This window comes from Curcuma longa, chromosome 11, assembly GCF_044706935.1.
Source record: "Curcuma longa cultivar G26 ecotype Majalengka, Jawa Barat chromosome 11, ITB_CL_G26_1.1, whole genome shotgun sequence".
In the NCBI taxonomy this organism is placed as follows: domain Eukaryota; kingdom Viridiplantae; phylum Streptophyta; class Magnoliopsida; order Zingiberales; family Zingiberaceae; genus Curcuma; species Curcuma longa.
In genome coordinates, this window is record NC_133871.1 from 13,638,385 (window position 1) to 13,655,156 (window position 16,772).

Here is a 16,772-nt window from a genome sequence, read left to right on the forward strand (position 1 = left end):
AGAACCACCGGCTTGCCCTTGGCAAGGAAGGCGTCCTTGATCCCTGGCGTTCTCATCGGCGAGGTAGGGAACTTCGACGGTGCCGGAAACCTTTTGGAGCGGACCTTAGCTGCCGTCAGCGGCCCAGCCGAGGGAGAGGGAGAGACCCGGGGAGATCTTGCCCTTGCGGATGTTGACCTAGGCGTGGTAGAGGTGGACTCATATCGCCCTAATGCGGATGTCGGATGACATCACATTAAGATTAATGTTTATCGAAAAGGTATCAACATCGTCGCTTTGGCCGAGTGGTTAAGGCGTGTGCCTGCTAAGTACATGGGGTTTCCCCGCGAGAGTTCGAATCTCTCAGGCGACGAAAATAATTTTTTTTATACTACTTTCATTTGTTAAAACCCTTTCTCTTTACTACTTTCTTTGTTAAAACTCTTTTGTATTCCAGCAAAAAATAAGAATTTTTCTATCAAGAATAATGCTTGTTTTTTAGCATAAAATACTTTCTTCATTAAAAAATCAATTATGAGATAACAACACAATTATTCCTTTAGAAATATTTGAAATCATTGCCCAAATAAATATTATAGAAAGGATTGAATAAAATTGAAGAGTTCGCTTCTTTATTTTGTTCAGTATCTGTTGTTTTACATGTCCTTGGAGCTTTGCCCATGGACTCTGTTTTTCTTTCCAGACTAAAACACACCGAGACTTCATTTGCTTCAGGAAGAAAGTGATCAGTAAAGAATACGGAAGCAGCAAATCAAGTAGAACAAGAAAAGATCCAAAGACGCCATCTTCAGATCATTTGCAGCACATTTTACACTTAGAATGATGTTTTGACATGGATTTCGATTGGACCATTTAGATTTCTGTACCAGTTTTGCTCTCAGATTACCAAATCAACACCTGAGAGAAGGGTAACCGATGCAAGTAATCACCTTCGAATTGGCTGATTCACACAGGAAGAACACAAACCAACAAGCAACCATTTTTACGTATTATGGTGGTTCCTTGGCCTTTTCTCTAACTCATTGATCAGTGAAGTGTATGATGGCAAATCCAGGACCATTCCCTTTTCCCCCTTCAGCTCTTCGTGATCTTTAGTCCTTCCATGTTTGCTATGCCCGTCCAGCAAAATGTTGTAGGTAATGTCATCAGGAACAACTCCTACATTAATCATGGCATTTAGCAGCATCTTTGCATTCTCCATTTGTCCGAGCTTGCAGAGCCCGTTCATGATCACGTTGTATGTGATGATGCCAGGCTTATGGCCTTTGCTTTGCATCTCCTTCAACAACTTGAAACCCATCTTTACGTCTCCTTGCTTACAGAACGCATCGATCACCATTGTGTAGGTTGCCACATCGGGTGTCATGCCAGCTCCTACCATCTCGTGCAGAGTTCTCTCTGCGTCCATCGCCCGGCCTTCTCTGCTGAATCCGGTGATAAGCGCCGTGTATGTCACTTCATCCATTTCAATCCCTTCGGCTGCCATTTTCTTCTTGATCTGCATCGCCATGTTCAGATTGCCCTCCTTGCAACAGCCATCAATTAGAGTAGTGTAAGTCACTTTATCAGGCTGCAAGCCGCTTTCCCTCATCTTCTCCACGACTCTGATTGCCTCCTTCAGGTCTCTGGACTTGCAAAGCACGTTCACGAGGGCATTCCAAGTGATTAAATCTGGTCTAACACCTCTTTTCAACATCGCTTGGTAAAGATTCACGGCGTCGCTGATCTTTCCCTCCTTGCAATGCCCATGAATTAATGTGGTAAAAGTTACTGCATTTGGCTCCAATCCTTTTGAACACATTTCGTCGAACAATTTGATGGCATCCTCCAGTCGTCCCGTTTTGCATAGTCCTTTGATCAGAGCGCAGTAAGTGAAAATGTCAGGAGCAAGCCCAGCATTCACCATTTGATCTTTCAACTCGAATCCAGACTCCAAGTTCCCGGCTATACAGTAACCATTGATGAGAGTGTTGAAGCTCACCACGCTCGGACGAGAGCCGTACCTGGAGATCTCATCAAAAATGGATTTTGCTTCAGATATCTTGCCTGCCTTGCAGAAGGAGTTCATCAGAACGTTGAAAGTCGTCACCTTGGGAGGAAATCCGGCAGCGAGGATCTCAGAGAAAAAATCCCAGGCGAAAGCGGGGGAGTAAGACTTGAGTAGGTGGTCGAGGAGGCAGGAGCAGGAATCGAGCGGCAGGGGAAGACCGTGCTTGATTGCGAGGCGGATGCACTGAATGGCATCAGACACGTGTCCGGCGCGGGCGTACTCGAGGGCGAGAGCGCCGATGAGGGCGGGGGAGGGAAGGGCAGGGGCGGCGACTGAGAGGGCGGCTGAGAAGAGCGCGGGGGCAGAGTGACGGCCGCGTCGATCAACAAGGAGGCGTAGGAGAGGGGCGGCGTCGGAAGGGACGCGAGAGCGGAGAAGAAAGGCGGCCATGGCGAGGTAGGAGACGGGGGTGTGACGGAAGGGCGGATGGGAGGAGAGCCAGTGGAAGAAGGAAAGAAGGGAAGAAGGAGGGAGGGCGAGCGGGTTGAGGGCGAGGAGGGAAGCGAAGAGGGAAGGGGTGAGGGAGGGGAGGAGGGTCTTGAGGGAGGCTTCGAGAGAGGTGGACGCGGAGTCGGCGATGGCCTGGGAGACGGCGAGGAGGAAAGGATCCGCTGGCGGGGATCGTGGCGGCGGAGCGAACCATGGAGGAGACGAGAAAGAGGAAGAGTAATTGAGATGCAACAGTCGCCGGAGGGGAGAGGGAAGTCTTCTTCTGAGAGCTCTCATCGGGGCGGCGGCGTGCCGTCGTGCCTTCATGCGCGATAGATTATGTTGGTCCGCAAGGTAATATTGAGAAAAACATGGATGAAAAAGAAAAAAAAGGCTTTGTTTACCTGAAGGGAAAGAGAGCAGAGGAGGGAGAGAGGGAAATCCAATCAACGGAACCCGTTTACTTGGAGACAGAAAAGATGTTGAGACTTGACACGAAATTACTCCTTTGGCCACCATCCCATTTGCAAACTCAACAGCCTCTTCAAATAAACTCACCTTGATATGTTTCACAAAGAGTCAAAGATTCAGAAACAAAGCTTCCCGAACATTTTCAAACTCCTGAAAATTCATCAGACCACTGCCATTAGATTGACCCTAACCACCGGCACTGCCCAATCCACAATCACTCACCGGCGTCCTCAGCCACCTTGCAGATCGCCGGCAATCCAAGATGTGAAGTTATTGCCGCCGCGCCCGACGAAGACACGAAGAAGACGGAGGCGCGATCGGGACCCAACGAAGGCAGACTCGCGATTTCTAGGTTTCCTTATCGGCTTATCGGGTTGGTTTAGGATCCAATAGATCAACAACCCATTAACCCTAAAACCTATTAACCAGTAACCCTAAGGGTTTAATCTAAACACAAAAGGTTCAACTTGGGCTGGGGGCCATGGCCCCCCCGGGCCCCTTCGAGATCAAGATACATCCGCCCCTGACGAAAAGACTCCGACCTCAATCTCTATTCAATTTTGGACCCCGACACATTGGTATCTGCTTATTCTCATATGTTGACTTCGTCTCAGTCCCGGATCTTGACCTCAATCTCTACTCGATCTTGGGTCTTGATCTTGACCTCTGCTCAGTCTCATGTGCTAACTTCGTCTCAACCTGGGGTCCTGAACTCGATCTTTTACTCGATCTCAAGCCCCCACCCTCGACCTCTACTCAATCTCATGTGCTGACTTTGGCTTAACCTCGAATCCTTAACCTTGACCTCTATTCAATTTGGACCCGACCTCGATATTTGCTCAGTATCATGTGTCCACTTCGTCTCAGTCTCATATGTTGACCCTGTCTCAATTTCATATTAAGTCCATGGAAATGGTCCGTTCACGAGATCAAGAAACTTTAAAACTGTTTCTCCCGAAGAACCACGTAAATATCTTGGAAGACATGGATCATTGGAACGCGTACATCAAAACAAAAGCATGTATCTCAGAACTTTTCCTAAACGAACGTTAATATTTCGGAGATTAACTTTATAAAAGATTGCACATACTCATAGGCTCAGGTATGCACACACAAAATCCTAATTTTCTTAAGTCTTTAATCTTCTTCCTCACGTCAAATCCTAACTTGAGTGTCGGAGTAATTTAATAAATTTATCTCTAATGTCATTCTAACTCTCTTAAGTAATTTTCAAATCTATTTATCTTTGATGACTATCTTCAAAGAGCATGCACATCAATAATTTATTAGTCGATGATTTAATCATACCATTGTATTTAATCATAGAAACACAATTATTGCAATTTTCCACTGGAAAAGAAAAACAATCATAAACCACACTCGTCAAAACAAGAAAAAGAAATAAACATTTTTTCCTAAAATTGGAAGATGAAACAAGACTAGTAAATCTAAGGACATAGTAATCATTTCCACAATTTCTACCAGATTTTTCTCAACTTTGACCTCATACACAAAAAAAAAAACATAAAATTATACACAAAAAACAAACTAAATTATTAATTGAGTAAATTTCATCGAATTCAGGCAAGACTGTCAAATGAAACCTCCCCACTCGACTCAGTATGTCAAAACATTCAAAATAGTTTGAGTTTAAACTGATAAAATTAAACTAACATTTATATCTCTGACTGACCATGGCTGGCTTTATGTTCATCATATCATCAACCTAATCGTTCGTTCCTCAAATTCTTGGTAAAACGTCAGAAAAAGTCTGCATTCTTTTTGCGTTGAATGTTTAGGCAGATTCAACGGCATGCTAGATTGGATTGCCAGCAAGCCGGTTGACCAATCCAAATGCAATCTTATCCTCCTTTTTTTCTCGACAGAACAGATCTCGTCAGATTTGACATTTTGCTGAAGAAACTCTTACACTTCCAATACCACAGTTGGATTACTAATCTTACCAGACTCGAAAAGTAAACGATCAAGTTACGCAGCTCCTACTGATTCATAATGAGATATGAGCAAACCGATGAACCAATTCAGAGAAGCAGAGGAGGACATCACAGAAGAAATTTTGGATCAAATCAAGTTTCTCCACATAAATTCACCATCTGGCCTTAGCGGCTGGTGAGCCATCGTCATCAGTTTCACAATGATCGTCATAATTTAGTGTACAAGAAGGTTCCAAAGTCAACGCATGTCGCTGCGACCTACACAATTAGAGCATCACGGTGCACAAGCTCGACGGCTTACACCGCTTCCGCCACAAGCGCCGGCTTCACCTTCGGCGGCCGCCCGCGCCCTCTCTTCACCCCGACCACCACCGCGCCGCCCGCCGTCGACCCCGCCGCCTTTTCGGCCTTCGGCGGCCGTCCGCGGGCACGAGGGAACCCAGCGGCCGCCTTGGCCACCGCAGCCGCCAGTGGATCCTTGGGCTTCGGCGGCCGCCCCCGCGGCCGAGGCGAAGGGAGCTCGGAACCGGACGGCACCTCCGGCTTCGGCTTCGGAGGCCGGCCGCGGCCGCGCTTCGCGGGCGCCTGCGACCGCGCGGCCCCGGGTTTCGAGTACTTGTCGGCGACGAGCAGCAGCTCGCCGCTCTCCGTCAGGCGGTCGAGGTGCGTCGCGAGGAGCGACGCGTGGTCCGGCGGCAGGTCGCGACGGTTGGACTCGATGTGGTCCGAGATAGCTGACTTGTCAGCGTCGCCCAGCGCCGCGATCGCCGCCATGATCATCTGCAACGGCGAGAGAAAATAAAACCATTGGTCGCCGCGTTTTCAGATTGAAACAGCACAAACACAACCCAAACAAATCCACCAACCTCGGGGTACGCCTTCTCGTCTTCCACGGTTGCAGTAGCCATGGCGAAGATCGATTGAGGAAAAGGAAGAAGGATCGAGATCGGATTGATGAGGCGAACCAGTGGAGGGGAAAGGACGCGAAGGATTACAGAAAATTGACGGAAAATAAAAAGGAGGTCGCATGAGGACGCCAGTAGAAAGGACGGCTGTGATGCGAGTATGGCTACGGGAATCGAAGCGTGGAGAAACGTTGCGGCGAAGGCACACGGATCGATTAGGTGGCGATTTCAAGTTGGATTTATTTGATCCTGTTGGATTATTTTGCACTTATACCCTCGATAACTACAAAATTGGGTAGATACGCCTACTCCATTTATTTTTATACTAAGTGTGAGAATAGAAATATCAAATATAGATTTCTATCTTCTTGCTTCCCTTTAATGCACTACACAAGAAGTTCATTATAAGCAATTTGACATTCATAGTTGATGCGGCTAAGGAATCTATTGCCCATTAGGTGACTCAAGCCTTCTCCCATTCCATCTTACATGTATATCCACCTTTTTTGCATAAGAGCTTCTCCGATCGGTGTAGGCTCTCTGGCTCAACCTCCCAAGTCACTCTCGAGTGTTTAACAACTCTAGTCCCTATCCATCTTAATGACTCAACTCCTGGTGATATCTTCTACATCATTCTTATTGCTCGGTAATCCAAGTGCCCCACGCTTTCATAAATCAAAGTGAGGAGCAAAGTCAAACGAAGTTAAACTCGGAGGAAGGACTAATGATACTTGGGGATAGGATCCCCTTCTAACCCGACAGATCCAACCCACATGACACAAATCCAATCTAATTATTTGTAGGTTGTATTGGAGCTGGACCCACACACTACCAATAACCCGTAAATCTAAAACCCAATAGCCCATTAAAGTTTAAAAGCATGTCTCTATAAATAAACAGTTAAAAATGATATATGATAACTCTAATTTTAATCTTTTTCTTCTTCTACCATTCTATCTTCTCCAACATCCATGTCGAATTTAGATATCAGAGGCATGTTATACATGTAGGTCTGACTACGAAAAAGGATTCGGTCGTCCGACAGTTGACAAATTCGTCGGATGCATTAATAGCCTATAATGATTTATTGTGACATAGGTCTTTTATCTTTATCTCAATCCAATTCTTATCGATAACAATGTGAATTATATGTATTTACCTTTTTAGTCAAGAAGAAAAAGAAGATATGCTATCGTAGAATATGTTTCAATCTTCAAATTATATCTTTGGATCAACGAGTCAGTTTTAACTAGTCAATAACATTAATTATGTTTGTTTTTGTTGAATTTGATTTTTGACCGATTTTAGTTGAAAAGTATATGATTTTTGACAGCTCACTTAGTTTCTCATTCAATAAATCATCTTCTCTCCTGATTGCCGTACAAACTGTCTGTTGGGAATAATTGTCATCTTTACCTAGTCAACTATGAATACTATTTATTTATTTTCTATCGGATGCTATAAAATTTAGCCCGGACAAATATGTGTATTTTCTCAATTATTCTCTTGAAGTCCCAAAACAAAATGTAAATAATAGAGCAACAAACAAGACCGGTTCATCGATTTTGACTTTTTCCGACAGGAAACGACATTTGACCTCCATTAAGTTTCTTGAGCGCGTCGCGTATCTTGGTCTAGATCCTACCGTTTACGGCGGCACCTGGTCGTCAACCCACCGGTCGAACAAAACCTGGTCGCGTATCTTGTTCTAGATCCTACCGTTTGGTTCGACCGGCCGATAGATCGGGTTTTGACTACTACTTTTCGACAGGAAGACCTCCACGATCTTTTATTTCAGTGCAAATTATTATAAAGCATTCGCATGAACCAATAAGATTTCGAGCTCATGGACCAATTCTTGGTCCAATGCGTTGATCTTTTTATAATTTAATGAATAAGCAATTTTATATATATTTATATATTTGACGACATGTTGACCAAACTTTGACTATTCTTAGACTGTATTCTTTGTCCACGAAACGTGACAATGGAGCAGCCAGTGAACTCGGCGCCACGTCACCCTCTAATTTTGTCAAAACCCACCAACTTCATTTTTAGTTTTTCATCAACGACGGAAAATAATTTTAAAAAAAAACTTTTCAGTGAAGGAATTGAAGATATTGAGTAAATATTTTTGACTTCCAACCTTATTGATTTTCAAATTTCCAATTTGAGACCACATGAAGTTGACTGCTGCGGCGGAAATATCTTTTATTGCATATAAGCCACTGTATTTACAGTAAATACACATGGTTGATTTCTCAATTCCCTCAAAAAACAGAAGGATCATGTGTTTGTTAATACGCGTACAAAAGAATTTATCAACACATTAAACAAAATAATGAACTTTTTTTGACCCCTCAAATTTTGTTGTTAAAATTCAAGTGTGTAATTTGATCAATGCTTTGCCTCCCTCAAGCACTTGAGCACGATGTTTGTAGTCCTCGATACCAACTCCGACCAATCCCTGTTTAATTGAGGATCAGGAATTAAACAATGTTAAATATAATTACGTAAATATTTTAGAGTAGAATGAAAATTGCTGGTCGCGAGATCTTAGTCATCTTACCCGTTCTTCGAGTCGAAGGTCAAACCGACGGTGTGCTTGGCCTCTCGGATGGCCCTGGCGTAGCGGGCGAGGTCCTCCGGCGACTGGGCGGCGGCCGTGGCGGAGGGGCCGACGGCTAGCTCCGACGGCTTGACGTCGCAGAAGATGGGGATGAGCTTCTTGTCGGCCTCCACCATCACGGCGAGCTCGTGGAGGCAGAAAACGGAGTCGCAGTAGCGCGGGGAGAAGATGGCTACGCCGACGCGGCACTGCCGGATGCCGGCGTCGATGCGCTCGAAGATCTTGTCGCCGGGCTCCATCGACCGGCTGTCGAGGAACGGCCGCGCGTTCGCCCGCACGAGTCTGTCGTAGAGCAACCCCGCCACGGAGCTCTTCGTGTCCACTCCCTTGTGGCTCAGGAACACGTCCACCTCCACGCACTTTCTCGACGTCCTGCGAGCATTTCGGGCCGCGGTGGAGACGGTGGGATTCCTCGTCGGCGCTTCTACTCCTCTGTCTCTGCACCTGGTGAGGACTCTGGAGGCTGCGGCGGCGCGGCAGGGGAAGACTACGCGGCGGACTGAGGAGGCGGCGGCTGTGGCCATGGCTGTTGTGGACGGTAAATGCTGCTACAAAAATTAATTAAGGTGCGACGAGAGATTAATTAACTAAATCTGGTTGGATTAACGAGGATTATCTCGCAGTGAGTTATGGCGGTCGAGTTTGTAGCTAGGTTGATGGCTCAGAGGATAACATATATATTGATAAGGTTCTCGATCGTTTGAATAAGAAAAGAGTCAAGGTTTTGGTTTTCGTAGCAGTTGAGTTACTTTGAAGTTTTCAAATCCATGAAAATATATATGTCGCTACTAAATTCTATTTCAATTAGATGACCTTGAAAAATTTTGTTTTATTAATATTATAAGTAATATAAGCCAAATCCACTGTTTAGGTAATGCCTACTACATTTTGAAAGATATCGCGGTAATATCTACCTCATGTGGCAAGCGACAAAAGTATATAAGTATTGAAGTCTAACAATAAACAGAAAAATAATAACTAACCTTTCATATAATATTTTTCTTTTTCTTCCTTAGTATGCAACTACTATACTTATAACGAGAGCGAGTACAAATTCAACATTCAATCAGTTCACTATCTTCGTTCCAAAATATCATATAGTTGTTTATACAACAATCAATTTCTCTACATGACAAGGTTGAGGTTGAGCCTCAGATCATGATCGACCAAGCCGCTGGCTAAGCTCTCAGACAGGGTGAGCCCCGGCCTCATATCACGATCAATCAAACTGCCAACTAGTAGGGTTGAGGTCGGGCCTCAAATTGCGATTGACCAAGCTGTCAACCAGCAAGGCTAAGGCCTGGTGTCAGCTTGTGACTGCCAAGCTCGCTCTGGTTAGGTCTCAGCTTATGAACTGCCAAGCTGTCGGTCATGATCGTCTTAGCTTGCAGACGGCCACCACGATCCCAGATTGTGGCCGCAAGTCGGCCAATTTGCCTTGTCCCAAGCAGCCAAGCTTATTCTTACGACCGACCAAGCTACCAGTCGGTGAGCTCGGGCAGGTCAGGTTTGATGTCAACAAGCTCAGCCAAGCTGGGCCCAACGTCGATGAGCTCAGTCCCCAGCCTAGGTGAGCTCGCCAAGCCGGGCTTGAGGCTGGTAAGCTCCCCTAGGTCGGGCCCCGATGCCAGCGAGCTTGCCCAGGTTGGCCCCGACGCGACCCCGACGATGGAATTTTAGAGCGATACGTAGAGGGGGGGGGGGGGGGGGGGGGGGGGGGGGGGGGGGGGGGGGGGGATCTTAGCGAGAATCATGAAGACGGGGCGCGGGAATGCCTGAGCTCGGAGAGAAGAGGAACGTCGAAGATTCGCGTGGAACATGGCAACGTTGGGAGGAGAGAATGCTTGTGATCGGCGAAGAAACTAGATGCGCAGGGGTGGGGGGTGGGATTAGCCGAAAAACCATAAAAATGCAAATCTAGTGATGGTCGCTAATCTAGATATGACAATTTATTTTCGTCATTAAGTTAACGATGAAAATTTATTTTCGTTGTTAAATTAATGAGAGAATATTAATTCCCTTGTTACTCTTGCGATGGAAGTTACATTTCACTGTTAATTCAATGATCAAAATAAAAATTAACTATGAAATTAAATTTTCATAGATAAATTAACGATAGAAATAAAGTTTTATCGCTATTTTCATCGTTAAATCCTATTATTCTCATAATGGATATTGTAAAAGAAAAGAAAAAGAAGATATTGTCTAATACTTTACAAAAATATTATATAATTTCCTAAGGATTTCATTGACATTTTCATGGGTAGGGTTATTGTAGTAGAGATGAAATTTTTTTAAAAAAGCATATTAATAGATTAGTGATACAATTTAATTATATAGATAGAGGAAGACGATTCGTGAAGGAGAAAGAGTATCGATTGCTTAGCAGTGAAAGCTTCTGTCTTCATGTTTCGAGACATGTTTATCACTAGCTAGGCTTGAAACTTGACCTAAATTAATTCATTATATATAGTTCATCTAGCTAGTTTTCTCCGCACGCCTGTTTGACCTAGGAAACTTGTCGATCACGATTTAGACACATGACATGACCAAATCAGATCGATTTAATGCACATATTTCGTCTATGCCTCCATTTAATATTAGATAGAACATCGAAAACATGCATTCTAATTGAATTCCATGCCCAAAGAATGGGCAAAGAGAGGCTAATGAAGTAAGCTTTTTATAAGATAAGTAGTTGAATCAAAGGGTGTTTGAGGGAGTCTAATCAAGGAGGGAGAAAAGTATGCGTAGGGAAACCAATGCGTAGGGAAACCTCTCCTTCCTCCGAAGCATCAACCTCTCCTCGAAAGCACTCGATGCACGGCGAGATCCCTTCGTCGATTGGCCGCCTTCGCCGCCTGCGGTACCTCGACCTTAGCTCCAACTCCATCGGCGGTGGAGATCCCTATGGGCATGAGCAACTGCTCGGAGCTAAGGTATATTGACCTATATGAGAATCTGGTTGTGGGATCGATCCTCCCTTGGCTCGGCTCCTTCACGAGGATGGCTGTTCTTAATCTCGGCAAAAACAACATCACCGGCGTAATTCCGGCATCCCTCACCAACGTCTCATCCCTCTTAATTCTGGTCCTCTACTTGAACCACATAGAAGGCATTATCCCGGAAAGCATTAGTCTTCGACTTCATGCCAAACAAGAGCTTAGATAGGTGGTTGCACCCCCAGCTCGAAGACGACAGTAGAGAGAATCAAGAAGTAAGCAACTTGAGCCTGGTACAGAGGTTGAACATTGCTATCGATGTCACTGAAGCATTGGATTATCTTCATTGTCGTTGCAACCCACCTATCGTCCACTGCGATCTGAAGCCGAGCAACATTCTTCTGGACGAGGGCATGGTGGCACATGTTGGGGACTTTGGGCTCGCCAAGCTCCTCCCAGAAGCGATAAGCAGGTCATTTACCGACTCAACAAATTCAATTGGATTGAAAGGATCTATTGGTTACGTTCCTCCAGGTGAAACCACGATCTCATGAATTCGCCTGTTGCTAATTTAGCCACGATGAAATTTAACTTTGATAATCCATTTTCTCTCGCAGAGTATGCAGAAGGCAGCCCTGTTTCCTTAAGTGGCGACGTCTACAGCTTCGGCATACTTCTATTGGAGCTACTGACCGGGAAGAGCCCAGTTGATGAGATGTTCGAGGAAGGGCTAACTCTGCGCAGGTTTGTGGAGATGAGAGGAGCCATGGAGATTGTTGATCCAGCTTTGCTCTTGCATGACAATGGAACGATCGATCGGTGGAACAGTGTTGAAGAGTGTTCGACTTCCCTTGCAAGGATCGGTCTCGCGTGCACCGAGCAAGCTCCGCGAGATCGAATGTGCATGGGAGACACTGTTGCACAGCTACGCGCCGTCAAGAATGTGTTTGTCAAAAAGATCGAAATTACCAACGAAACACAAAATCCGTAAGAGAGAAAGTCAACTTTCACAGTTATCACCTAGATTTGAGTATATAGAACTAAGTATAAAACTGTATGTATAGAACTCATGATAATAAATTTTAGGTCTGACACTTTATCTATCTACCGATACTCGATCCCATTGTTTAGGCTTCAAACTCCGGCTCCTTCAAGTTGCTTCATGAAACCTCTGGTTCCGGCCCATGGAAAAGCAAAACAGCCCCCTGTTTATCGGAGTGGAATGCCAAAACCGAGTGCTTCACCTTTTTCTTCCCCTTCGCCTACTACTTCCTTCACCAACCCTTCTTCCCTACAAATTCCATCGCCCTGCCTGCTTTCGACCTGACAACGAAACCACTCCATTTGTTTTCACAACTCGAACGAACGCAAAGCTTAGAGCCATGGCAACAGTGAAGAAAGCGTCGTCGGTGTTGGTGGCCGCCTGCGTCGGCGCAGTGGAGGCGCTCAAGGATCAAGCTGGGCTTTGCAGGTGGAACTACGCTATGAGGTCGCTGCAGCAGCACGCCAAGGGCAACATGGGGTCGCTGTCTCAGGCCGTGAGGATGCCTTCCTCCATGTGCGATAGGAGGAGCAGCGAGGAAGCCAAGCGGTCGGAGGAGTCGCTGAGGAAGGTGATGTACCTCAGCTGCTGGGGACCCAATTAGAGAGCTTTCAGATGGATTAATAAAGGGTTTAGCAAGAATAACAGATAGATAGAGTGATCTATCTATGTGGATAAATAAAGAAAGGATCGATGGATTCTAAATTATTTAATCGATGAGTTAATTTTCCATTGAACTAAAACTTCTACACGATCAAATTGGACTAGTTGATTCCCATTCAGTTGCTGTTTCAGGCCCGATAAGGGCCCAAGCTCCGAATGGGAGGCATCAATGGAGACATCGATTTTGTTTTATTGTTATTCCACTCTTCATCTTATTTTCTACATGTATTGATTCTCAACATGAAAACTTTTATGAATAGTTATGTATTCATGTTATTCTATCAGTGATTGATATTTTACTGAATTATGTCCTTAACTTTTATTAATATCTAATTACATTTAAAATCTTTAAAAATGATTTACAACGCTATTTCTCTCTCTTAAAAAATAGAATTATATTAAAAAGTTGTCATGATCTTACATTACATGGGAAGTACTCATAAATCTAAAAATGTATTTGAACCTTTGTGAGCATCCTGTCTATGCTTGGAATCCCTCTCTCTTATCGATTACAGTTTGCCAAATCAAATAGATCATACATGTAATGTCTAATTATCACGCCTTGTTGAGAATGTTTCCTTCACATAACTGCCTCTAAAATAGATCTGGCATATCTACTATTGTTTGAATTTGATGGTCCATGTGAAGTCGTCTCCAAACCTTCACCCATGGAGGTACAATGACCGAGCATGAAAAAAAGGTGGTCTGCTATCTCGTTCTCCCGTTGGTATAACAGACATTTCTTGCATTCTATGTATATCAATCTATCCTTGGTGTTCGTCTTGACATTTACAAGCATCCACATGACAAATTGATGCTTCGGCATGATATACAACTTCCATATAATCATTACCCATGACTTCCTATTACCCTGTGACTTGAAAAAGTCATATGCGGCCACAGTGCCTTCGCCCAAAACCTTGCGCACCACCTTGTTGTGCCCTTGCCGCGAGCCAAGCCGAACAGTAAAAGGCTCGAGCTCGAGCTCGATTCGTTTTTCCGAAGCTCGAGTTCGGCTCGAGTTCGATTCGAGCTTTAATTCTTAAGCTCGAGTTCGGCTCGTAATGAAATTAAATAGTTCGCGAACGGCACGAGCTCGGCTCGAAAAAGGCTCGTTTTAAAGTTAAACGAATTCAGTTCGAGCTTGGTTCGAAATAGCTCGTTTAAAAGTTAAACGAGCTTAGTTCGAGCTTGGCTCATTAATATATAATATTTATAATTCATGTATATATATATATATATATATATATATATATATATATATATATATATATATATATATATATATATATATTCGTGAATCTCTTAACAAACACGTTCGTAGCTTTAAACGAACATGTTCGCGAACACGTTCGTGAGCCTTTAAACGAACATGTTCGCGAGCTCACGAACCAAATATTGTTAAGCTCGAGCTCGGCTCAATAATATTTTCGAGCTCGAAATCAGGCTCGAGCTCGGCTCGTTAACTTAATCGAACGAACTCAAACGAACTTTTTCGAGCCGAGACTCGAATAGCTCGTGAGCAGCTTGGCTCGTTTACACCCCTAATGGAGACATCGATTTTGTTTTATTGTTATTCCACTCTATCTTATTTTATACATGTATTGATTCTCAACATGTATTGTTATTCCACTCTTCATCAAGAGATTGGCAGGTGCTTGGTGTTACATACAAAAGAGTGGTATATGACGTAGATCTTGTTGATGACTACACATGAGATTGGTAATATCGAAAGTCAGAAACATTCGATACTTTGGAACACCATCTTCACTAATTCTAGTTTGCCAGCATAGGATAATGTTTACTTTGGCCAAGAAGCAAGCTTTCTCATGATAGTCTTCGTCAACAAGTTGTAGTTGCTCATATAGAGCCTCTCCGCCACAATAGGGATGCCAAGATATATAGTGGAACGGAAAGGTTTCATACTGAAAAATTGGTAATCTACAAGATCCTCTCTGTTGTCCGTTCATTCACCCCTGCGATGTAAAGCCTTGACTTGTAGAAGTTCGGGTGAAGTCCAGCCATGCTCCCAAACTCCTCTAGATAGTTCGCCACTTATTCCATTGTTGATTCATCCACCTGAGTGAAGATGAGCACATCGACATATGCCTAGTGAGTGATCTGGACACCGACATAATAGGATGGTAGTGGAATGCGGGTTGCCTTGCTGTCGCCTTTAGTGATCGTGAGAGCACCTCCAAAAATAATTCAAAGAGAAAAGGTGAGAGTGGGCCACCTTGTCATACTCCTGTTCTGCCTTTGAAGAATCCATACATGGCACCATTGATGCCCACCGAGTAAGAGACGATTGTGATGCACTCCTCTATCCAAGTCACATATTGTTGCGGGAAGCCAAAGCATCGGAGAGCAACTAACAAAAAAAGCCCAATTCACCATATCAAACATTTTTTGTAAATCCACTTTCAATACATATCTTGGTGAAACCCGCTTCCGTGCATGCTTTCACAATATTTCTTGAGCAAGATGAATGTTTTCCACTACGCATCTGTCCTCCACAAAAGCGGCATGTGCAGGATCCAGAATTCCGCTCAACACCATACGAAGTCAAGTTGTTGCTACTTTGGAGATGACTTTGTAGATTACTGTACAGTAGGATATTGGCTTGTAGTCTGTGACAGATGGTGTATGTTTTGATTTTGTCACAAGAACTACCAAGGTGTAGTCTCATTGCTTCAAGAGGCACCCTGATACAAAGAATTCCTGAACTGATGCATACACGCATCGGTTTGAACCTAGTATAAGCTGCCTTGAATAATTTCGAGTCATACCCATCCGGTCCCAACGCTCGATCATTAATGCAAATATCAAAGAGTGTTGCTTATATCTCATTAGATGTAATCGGGGCCACCGGAAGTAGTTGCTACTCTTAGGAAATGGCCATCCCATCCGCTGCTACACCCTCCACTTATGCATTGGGTGTTTCGGCTCTACGCCCTATTATGTCTGTAGGTGCCTTCGCTCGGCGTACCATCCTACCTGTAGGTGCCTCCAGTTTGCGCATATCATGCCTATGGTTGTCTCTACTTTGTGCATCCTCCAGTCTATGTACCATCATGCCTATAAGTGTCTCCTGTTTACACACCAATATGTCTGTGGGTGCCTCTGTTTTGCACACCATCATGCCCGTAGATGCCTCTACTTTGCACATCTTTGTCTTTGCACTGGTCACTCTCGCTCTACGCACCATCATATCTGTGGGTTGCCTCCGTCTATGCATTGTTCACCTCTGCATTGCGCACCATCATGCCTATGGGTGTCTTCATTCTACGTACTATCTTGCCTTTGGGTGCCTCCACTTTGCATTATATCATCCTGCTTGTAGGTGCCTCTGGAGTCTCCTATGATTTGTCTAGATTCCACGAATACACAATATGCTATCTGGGTTGTGGAATTAAGGTTCGAGGGCATGATAGACTTAGCAGCTCCTAAGAGTCCATTAGTTTTTTATTTAAATTGATTCAAATGTGTTTAAAATTATTAATGAATTTTTAACCAAAATACATGAACATTATATTATTGTTTTTAGTGTAATCATGTTTTTAATCTTGATTTCATCTCATATTTAATTAATCGGTTAAGATGTTTTAATTTTTTTTATCTTTTAAAGAGAGAAATAGTATTTTTAAAATCGAGTAGAATATGATTTATTTTATAAGATTTTAAAT

General features: G+C 44.0%; 5 protein-coding genes and 1 non-coding gene across 6 annotated transcripts; 3 read left to right on the forward strand and 3 right to left on the reverse strand.

The window, feature by feature from the left end:
- Positions 1 to 270: 270 nt before the first annotated feature.
- TRNAS-GCU (transfer RNA serine (anticodon GCU)) lies at positions 271 to 352 on the forward strand. The gene has a single exon. It is a non-coding gene; the product is annotated as a tRNA-Ser (tRNA).
- A 377-nt stretch (positions 353 to 729) lies between these two features.
- On the reverse strand, positions 730 to 2,776 carry LOC141840672 (uncharacterized). The gene has a single exon (XM_074728722.1). It carries the CDS (start codon positions 2,774 to 2,776, stop codon positions 983 to 985), a length of 1,794 nt encoding a protein of 597 aa, XP_074584823.1. The 3' UTR covers positions 730 to 982.
- A 2,237-nt stretch (positions 2,777 to 5,013) lies between these two features.
- Positions 5,014 to 5,902, reverse strand: LOC141840673 (HMG-Y-related protein A-like). Its single transcript, XM_074728724.1, has 2 exons — positions 5,772 to 5,902; positions 5,014 to 5,685 (listed from the first exon to the last, which is right to left on the reverse strand). The coding sequence occupies exons 1-2, from the start codon at positions 5,811 to 5,813 to the stop codon at positions 5,203 to 5,205; spliced, it is 525 nt and encodes a 174-aa protein (XP_074584825.1). The 5' UTR covers positions 5,814 to 5,902; the 3' UTR covers positions 5,014 to 5,202.
- A 2,305-nt stretch (positions 5,903 to 8,207) lies between these two features.
- Positions 8,208 to 8,963, reverse strand: LOC141837167 (putative 2' cyclic ADP-D-ribose synthase BdTIR). The gene is made up of 2 exons (XM_074724616.1): positions 8,380 to 8,963; positions 8,208 to 8,277 (listed from the first exon to the last, which is right to left on the reverse strand). The coding sequence occupies exons 1-2, from the start codon at positions 8,961 to 8,963 to the stop codon at positions 8,208 to 8,210; spliced, it is 654 nt and encodes a 217-aa protein (XP_074580717.1).
- Positions 8,964 to 11,572: 2,609 nt separating this feature from the next.
- LOC141837861 (putative LRR receptor-like serine/threonine-protein kinase At3g47570) lies at positions 11,573 to 12,395 on the forward strand. Its single transcript, XM_074725229.1, has 2 exons — positions 11,573 to 11,915; positions 11,999 to 12,395. Exons 1-2 carry the CDS (start codon positions 11,588 to 11,590, stop codon positions 12,370 to 12,372), a joined length of 702 nt encoding a protein of 233 aa, XP_074581330.1. The 5' UTR covers positions 11,573 to 11,587; the 3' UTR covers positions 12,373 to 12,395.
- Positions 12,396 to 12,511: 116 nt separating this feature from the next.
- LOC141841676 (uncharacterized) lies at positions 12,512 to 13,131 on the forward strand. The gene has a single exon (XM_074729859.1). It carries the CDS (start codon positions 12,566 to 12,568, stop codon positions 13,025 to 13,027), a length of 462 nt encoding a protein of 153 aa, XP_074585960.1. The 5' UTR covers positions 12,512 to 12,565; the 3' UTR covers positions 13,028 to 13,131.
- Positions 13,132 to 16,772: the final 3,641 nt, after the last annotated feature.